We start from the raw sequence: 8,248 nt of genomic DNA, 5'->3' as shown, positions 1-8,248 counted from the left end.
TAAAATTAAAAGAAATAGCCCAAAACCTATAAAACACTAAAACAGAACTGTTTTCATAAAAACCTAATTTTAAATAATCCTAAAATTTGCCAATTAATTACTACTGATAAACAAAGTCACAAAGAACCAGTACCAAAAAAGAATCATCTAAAAAATACACATAGCTCAAATTATAGGCAATCTAGTGATTTGAGAAAATTCATGAAAATTCAAATTCAAATTTTCAAATCTAGTCAAACTTGATATTTACAATAACTTCAAAAAATTTCTAATCTAATGCAAAAAGAATAAAATTAAAATATTAAAAATCCTAATTGATATGAATTTTCTAAAACAGGAGAGCAGGTGTTGGCCGAAGACCACTTTTCGGCCTACTTTTGGCCGAAGAGGGACTTTTTGGCCAACGGTTGGCCGAGAAGTCCTCTTTGGCCAACGGTTGGCCGAAAAGACCCTCTTCGTCCAACGGTTGGCCGAAAAGTCCCTCTTCGGCCAACAGGAGGCCGACAGGGTGATACTTTTAATTTTTATGCATTAGGGCGTATAGTTTCCGAATTTGCTACAAAAATCATCATAGTTTCAAAAAAAAATCGCCCTGCTGGATGCCGCCTTCCGCGGGAACGCCGCTGTGCGGGTGGACGCCGCCTTCCGCGGGAATGCCGCCATTGCCTTGTTGGATGCCGCCTTCCGCAGGAACGCCGCTGTGCGGGTGGACGCCGCCGTTCGGGTGGATGCCGTCCTCCGCAAGCAAGCTACCGTCTTCCCAGTTCCCACAAGTGGATATCTTCCATGGCCATGCGCTTGACGGGCAGGAGAAGAGGTGGACAAAGATGAAAGGTGAAAAGATAGGAGGAGGAGGCGTGCGATCTGGAGTAATTAGTGCCGGAATTACAACGGAAGCGGAGGTAGAGGAGCATAGTTGGAAAGAATCGTTGAAATGTCTCATCGTGCAGACCATGGATTATATTTGGCAAAAAAAACCCACACTAAACGGAACCAGGGGAGTAATCAGTTAGAACTTTTTCCTAAATAAAAGGTTCGTGAGGATGGTCTGCCTGCAGAACATCCAATCTGAACCGTTCGATTGACTGATAGACCACCGGAACATTATGGGCTCTTAGATTTCACTTAATCAATTAGATCTGAAGGTTCTGCTAATCCCATGTACGCTTTGTGATGTCTCTTTAGAGAAACACATGTTTACTCTTTTAATAATAGTGTAGATGTAGATGTAGATTATGCTTATATACAAGTTGAGGGGACGCAGCCAAAGGAATGCGAGGGCTAGCATTAGTGCGAACTGCCTGACGGTTAACAAGGGAGATTTACCCCGTAATTAACACATGTTAACATATTTAATCAACATGATTTACCTCATAATTAACACATGTTAACACATTTGATCAACAGTCGAATTTGGATCTTAGAAGGGTGACTTTGCTAGAATGGACTTGTGTCTGATTTAGTAGAGATTAAACATATTTATTTTTTGCTGATTAGTTTATATATAACTCGATAAAAATCAACGTAATTTTATGTTGGATACCTTCCTATGTTTGTGTAAATAACAATAAATATCTTCATGAAAATTTAACTTTCGAACAGCATACTTCCATATATTTGTGTAAATTTCAAACATTTATCGTCAAAATTGACAGCTGCAGCAACATGTTCCATGATGATCTAGTATAATCATACTTTTATATGTATGTTCTCGACTAGTAAAGCAATTACAACAACTCCTTGTAGATATTTCTGTGATAATTTGTAACCTCTTATTTTTAACAAGGTATGTCTATAACAGCAAAATAAGTTAGTATGTGATGTGAATAATACAAGATTAATTCAAATGGGAACAAGAAGCCCTTTCAAAAGCCAGCCAAAATTTCAACGTTACAGGAGTCATGTGGGTGGTAATGAATGGTCCTGTGAGTTGCCATTGCAGTTGGATTAAAGACTAAGTCCTTAGACTGGAGGAGCTTTTGATCACCATGCTCGCGTAGTGGCTTAAGTACCCAACAGAAGCTAAACACTCTTGTAGCGTTTCTGTACAGTCGATGGTCATCAGATGAAGAGTAATCACCAAGAAAAAGGGAGCATGAAAAATATCCAACTTTTTAAGTTACATTCCCTGAATTCTACATGTGCATGGCACGTGCCATTTACTTAGTATATACTCCGTACTGTCTAATAGTGGCAGTTGGGCTGCATATCTAACTTGATAAATGAAATGGTGTGAATCAGGAAGATCAACAGTTAAGCCGGTACGCTGGGAATTATTCCAATAGCTTGAGCAATATCTATCTTCTTCCTACAATAATCCTCATAGAACTTTGGTTTCGGCGTCTGAAAGAAAAGGAACTTCACTTAAGTAAACTATATAGTTGAAACTTGAAAAAGGCATGCGGATGCAGTTTTATAATAAAGTACCTCCTTTCTAAGTGCCTCTGCAATCAACTCCAGGGCTTTATCCTCAGTGATCTTGCTTTTGTCCTCTGCAAACTATGGTCAGGTAGAGCATCAGACACAAGAACAACATTCCAATAGTTTCAATCTAGCCTCTGTTTAGATGCTGAGTACTACTTAAAAAACCTACACTATTTGAAAATCAAAGTACTATGACTTGTAGGTAGGAAAAAGTGTGCAGATACAATGAAGCGTGTGGCGAGCAGTATTTACTCTTCTTATTTTGCATTCCATAGCTATCATAAAAAAATCAAACTAGTTTTTGGGCATGCACATGCACGTTGAAGACAACTGTTTGGTTAATTGGCTCCATATATAAACTAACGTATAGGATCTATACTTCTATATCCTCTATGTGACACTGATTCAGAGCAACATGTGTTGTATATAAACTAACATGCATTAGTAGCTGACTTGCGTCAAGATGGTGCGCAACCTAGTAGACGTAAAATCAGAGCAGCCAGACTAACTAAAACAACCCATGCAATTGTTTCTCTCTTTAAGAAAAAAGAGGGCAGGAGTAGATTTTTTTAATACTCCAAAAATATCATAGTATTGGGAATACTGCAGTTTGTAAAAGTATGGTATTTACTACTCCAAACACCCAAAAGTATGTACAACTATAGTTTTTTCAGAAACCATGGTATTCAGAAAATACTCTAAAAATACTTTGCATCCAAACATGGCATAAGAGTGGGAGACACACAGAACAGAACTTACTTCCTTGAGGCAAGCTGTGAAACCAAGAAACTGAAAATGAGAAGTATGAAAAAGATAAGTTATAAAGATCTATAACCATGAATACCATGTGAATTTGGAAAACATCTGAATAAGGAAAACAAGTTACCTCCTCTTCGAATTCCGAGCAGAATGTGTCATTCTCCAGTGCACATCTCATTCTGTTTTGGCTCAATGGGAACCTGTTAAGTTCATACACCTCATCCAAAGCATCTCTGAATTTCTTCTGAGAATTGTTCAAGGGGAGAAAAAGAAAATGCATTACAAAGCATCAAAACACATATCACCATTCAATGATTGCTAAGTTGTTCAGAAGACCAGGGTACATTACTGACCTCCTGATTGCACCTCTGCCAAATCTCATAATAGAGTACATCGAACTCTTTGTAGTTCGTAACATCAAAAGCCATGCTCTTGAACCACTCCTGAATTAAGAGTCTAATTGTTAAATACAGAACACCTAAATGAAATAAAAAGTGCACAAGGGACCCTACATAGAAGCCAGAAAAGGCTAAGTTCGCATGTATCTTCGAGAAGTCAGTGGCGATCTTCATTGCTTGGTAAGTTCCTCTGGTCAAAATCATTCCCCGCTAAAATAGGAGAGGCATAAGTTAAAAAAAAAGAGGCATTATGAATGGTGCTAAAGTATACATAGTGACATAATGTTACTCATGCGTTTTGCATAAGAGATCTCACTCATACTTACCATAAGTGATGTTTGTTCTTTTAGCACATAAGCTTCCATCCACTATTGCGAGACAAAAAAAAAGATTGTTAGTACAAAAAACAATCAACATTTGGGTAACTTTTATCATATCTATGGTGCGTACCTTAAGTTTCTTGGACAATTCTTCACAATACTTGACATATTCTTGTTCAATCTCATAGCTATGAAATTCCTTGTGGTATTCATCCCAACGAACATAGTCATAACCACCCTACAATAAAAAATTAGAGGGAGACAACAGTAAAAAGGAAAGATTAGCAAACAATCACATAACTCAAATAATAATAGTTGAACATTTTATAATCAGATAAACAAGCGGATGCAATTTATCAGAAAAACATACTTAGTTACATTTGCCAAAAGACATCTAAAAGGAAATAATATAGTCTGCCATCCTTGATCAAAGAAAGAAAACTAGGAACAGTTTCACCAATTTATGTCATTCACAGAATAAAAAGGTGAAACAAGATTGTCACTATATTTGAATTTATGCAAACTGGCCAATTTGTCATGGAATTTGATAAGTATTACTGTCGGGCTTAAAAAATTAGATAACATTATAGAACACTTCATTACAACAACAACAACAACAACAACAACAACAACAACAACAACAACAACGCCTTTAGTCCCAAACAAATTGGGGTAGGCAGAACACTTCATTCAAGGAAACAATAACTAAAACGTACAACTACTGCTAGCATGAACATGCGTGCGAATTGGTCTAAAAGGATATGAGAATCAAAATAATATGCCAGGAATATTGAAACTGTAATTCCTTTTTACCTTTTATTACAAGGCTTAGAATACTGAAACGCCATTTCTTTTCACGTTTTATACAAGGTTTAATAACTGATTCACCGTATAAAGATTTGGATCTACCAAAAGTAAGTCGTTTTGTTGAGAAGTTTCTGAGCTTAAACACTGGTCTATCATACTAGATCAACAAAACATAAACAGATGCATACAACTTGCTAAAAAAAAAAAGAATACGTACATAATTTTGAGGGACCAGCCGTTGGTAGTCCTCCAGGCCAGCAAGCTTGCAGTAATCAGTGTGGAAAGACCAATCTAATTTGCCATCTTCCTCATAGCACTTAAAGAATCTCTCCTCCTCAAGACGGCTAGGGGGGTAGTCCTCTTTCAATTTATCATAGCAAAGCTTATCCTCAGGCACGTTTTGTGACAGCTATAGACAATGAGATCAGTGATGACACCAAATTTACTGTGTATATTAACAAACCAGCATACGCAGCACAGCACAGAACAAGTAATTTAATAGTAACACAAGCAACCTATAAATAAAGTGTATGGGACTACAAACCAAACCTGATAATACTTGAGGCGATACAACGCATGGCGAACATTGAGCTCCTTGAGCTGCACAGCATCCAGCTTAGTGGAAATATCGACATCAGGCCTGCCAGGCAGCTGGTTGAGATAAACACGATAATCTTTCTTGCTGACATTATCTCCCAATCCCAATTCGTTCAGCCTTCGGATTTCGTCCTCCCCTTCTTCTATATCTTTGTTCTTCTTCGACTTAACTTGTACAACAGTTTTTGTTGCAGCAGCACATGGCTTACGAGCTTGCGCACTAGTGTTGCCACGAAGAGCCGTACATGCACTAGGTTTCGAGGAGCTGGCCGGTCTGCCTTGTTGTGTGGTGTGCAGCTGCGGCAAGGGTTGTCTGCCGGAGACCTGGCCGACCGTCTGAGTCCTGCGTTGCTTCGGCGCCGGATGGATCGACACGGGCGTCCGGTCCCCGACTTGCTTCCGCAGCACATCTCCATGGGAGAGCGTGGAGACCGTCCGATCATCCCTGCATTGCTTTGGCGGCAGCTGGGCCGACAAGGTCGACCGATTCCCAGCATGCTTCGGCGGCACCTCTCCAGCGGAGACGGTGCTGACCCTCCGATTTCCAAGTTGGTTGGGCGACGACGGAGGGACTGACACGGGCGTCCGACCCCCAACTTGCGTCGGCAGCACCGCTCCACCGGAGACCGTGCGGACCGTCTGATCCTTGCGTTGCTTCGACGGCGGAGGGACCGTCACGGGCGTCCGATTACTGACTTGCTTCGGCAGCACCTCTGCACCGGAGATCGGGCCGAGCCTCCGATTCCCTACTTGGTTCGGCGGCGGCATCACTTCACCGGAGACCGTGTCGCCGATCTGATTCCGCGGCATCTCTCCAAACCCTAGCAACGACTGTGGAGCTTCCTAAGGCCCTGCCGGTCCGATTTGATGGAGGCGGGGCGGGTCAAGGGAAGGCGGGGAGCGCGTCGTCAAATCGGGATTCGTTGAGAGTCGTCACGGCCACAGCGGAGTTGGGGAATTTAGTCTCTTTTTTTAGCGAAGGGAGATTTTTAGTCTTTCTTTTCTCAAAAAATTGAAATCTTTTCAAAAAAAATCCCATTTCATGAACTTTTCCAAACTAAAATTGTATCAAAATTTAATGAAATTTTGTATTTTTATTTTGATTTTATAAATTACAAATTTTCCATGACTTGATTTTCATACATACCATGAACCTTTTTTGTTTCATGATTTTTTCAATATTTATGAATTTTTTCAAAATTTTGGAGCCTTATTTATTTTTGTGAACTTTTTCCCTTTTTCCAAAAAGTCAATTGTCAACTCACCATGGCCAGCGGTCCCTTGTCAAACGTTCGACAGTAAAAGGTCGCTGGTCCAGCAATTAACCAAAAACGCAGTTGGGCCGGCCCGTATGCTTCCACGCGCTCCAACTGGGAGCTCTTGCTAACATTTATCATTGATCATTGAGAATATTCACAAGGATTACAACTGAATCGTATGGAAATCCTAACCAAACATGCCTCCCAGGCGCAAGGGATAACCCTAGCCTAGCTATCTTATTAGCTTCAAAGTTCGAAGTTGTTCATGACTAAATGCAGAAGAATTAAAACCTTTTGATGTCTCACTAATCTCTCTAATAATTCCTCCACTGGTGGATATAATTTACGACCTATTTACAGTCTACGCCACCTGTATGTTCTGTATCCCCAACTCTTGTGCTAAGAAGAGTACCTCGTTGCAGGCCAGCGCCTCGAGTGCGGCTGGCTCAGTGAGACCGTTGCCAACTAGGACAGTGCCACCCAAGTAGCTCCCGTCGCTACCATGACAAAATGGACGTACCAGTTCCGAGATTGTGATCAACCGAAATACCTGCATCAACATTAGTTTTGACAAACCTCTCAAACTGGCGGCAACCAATTTTCCCTTCTATTGAACTCTTTTGGGTGCCATTATTTCATGTGAGCCTGTAGGCGTTTTCAGCTGTCCAAGCTTCAAAAAAAATATTGTTAACAAAGAGATGAGTGTGGTCAGCGGGCTCTAGTTGATCCCTTCATGTGTTAGCGAGGAGCTTGTGCTTACAAGCATCCCTACTCCTCCATGCGTGAATTTCGGTTGGCCCATGTGCGGCGTTGCACGACCCTATTTTTTCATTTCTCTTATTTATTTTTATTTTTTGTTTTTCTTTATCCTTGTGTCCCTTTATTTATTTTTGCTTATTTAAAAATATCCATGAATTTTTAAAATATTTTAAATTCTTAAAATATTCAGAACTTTTATAAATCTTTGGAATTTTGTAAAATGCTGCTGTATTTAAAGCAATATTTTCGAGTATTAAAAATATTCATGAATTCAAATAAAATACTTTTTGAAAAATGTTCCTGATTTTCTAAAAATCACGAAATTAAAAAATGTTTCTAATTTCAAAAAAATCTTTGTCGAGTCAAAAAAATAATCCCAAATTACAAAAAAATCACCAATTGAAAGATGATCATGAATTCAAAATAATTGTTAAGAATTTTAAACTATGTTCAGCAAATGAAAAAGGTCTGCAACAAAACATGTTCGTGAGTTTTGAAAACAGTGCATGAATTAAAAAATGTCCTGAATTTCTAAATGAAAAAGGAAAGGAAAATAAAAGGAGAACAGAACATGAAAGAAAACGTATCTAAAAAGTCCATGAATTAAAATAATAAAACCAAAAAAGGGAAATTAAGAAAAAAACTAGAAAAAGAAAGGAAAACCTGGTCCAACGAAACTTATGAAAACCTGCTAGAAAAAGAGGTAGATGAAACCCTGTAATAAGTGGACCCACATAGCATGCTTACGTTGGGGGAGCGGGGGGGGGGGGGGGGGGGGGGGCGCCAACGGATCTTATTTGGTGCTTAAGCGCCCGTTCGCAACGGGCGCCCGAATGGCGCGGCTAGTTGGGCTCGGCCCATCTTCCCCTTTCTTTTTCTCTCTTTTTTGTTGAAAACTTCAAAGAAAGGGTGAGACATGCAGCTT

General features: G+C 39.7%; 1 protein-coding gene across 1 annotated transcript; it reads right to left on the bottom strand.

The window, feature by feature from the left end:
- Positions 1 to 1,883: 1,883 nt before the first annotated feature.
- LOC147988657 (uncharacterized) lies at positions 1,884 to 6,255 on the bottom strand. The gene is made up of 10 exons (XM_087545042.1): positions 5,258 to 6,255; positions 4,926 to 5,117; positions 4,032 to 4,139; positions 3,908 to 3,949; positions 3,696 to 3,791; positions 3,537 to 3,626; positions 3,311 to 3,427; positions 3,184 to 3,213; positions 2,428 to 2,499; positions 1,884 to 2,343 (listed from the first exon to the last, which is right to left on the bottom strand). The coding sequence occupies exons 1-10, from the start codon at positions 6,113 to 6,115 to the stop codon at positions 2,254 to 2,256; spliced, it is 1,695 nt and encodes a 564-aa protein (XP_087401168.1). The 5' UTR covers positions 6,116 to 6,255; the 3' UTR covers positions 1,884 to 2,253.
- Positions 6,256 to 8,248: the final 1,993 nt, after the last annotated feature.

Source organism: Triticum urartu, chromosome 1A (assembly GCF_056163025.1).
Source record: "Triticum urartu cultivar PI428250 chromosome 1A, HENAU_Tu73, whole genome shotgun sequence".
Classification (NCBI taxonomy): Eukaryota; Viridiplantae; Streptophyta; class Magnoliopsida; order Poales; family Poaceae; genus Triticum; species Triticum urartu.
The sequence above is the reverse complement of the archived record's forward strand: the minus strand, read 5'-3'. Positions and strand labels throughout refer to the sequence as shown.

Bases quoted from the DNA above. Each gene is read 5' to 3' on its own strand.
- LOC147988657 (XM_087545042.1), bottom strand. From the start codon at position 6,115: ATGCCGCGGAATCAGATCGGCGACACGGTCTCCGGTGAAGTGATGCCG. The intron at 2,500-3,183 runs GTAAGTTCTGTT...ACCTGACCATAG, and splicing joins TCACAGCTTGCCTCAAGGAA to TTTGCAGAGGACAAAAGCAA. The intron at 2,344-2,427 runs GTACTTTATTAT...CTTTTCTTTCAG, and splicing joins CAGAGGCACTTAGAAAGGAG to ACGCCGAAACCAAAGTTCTA.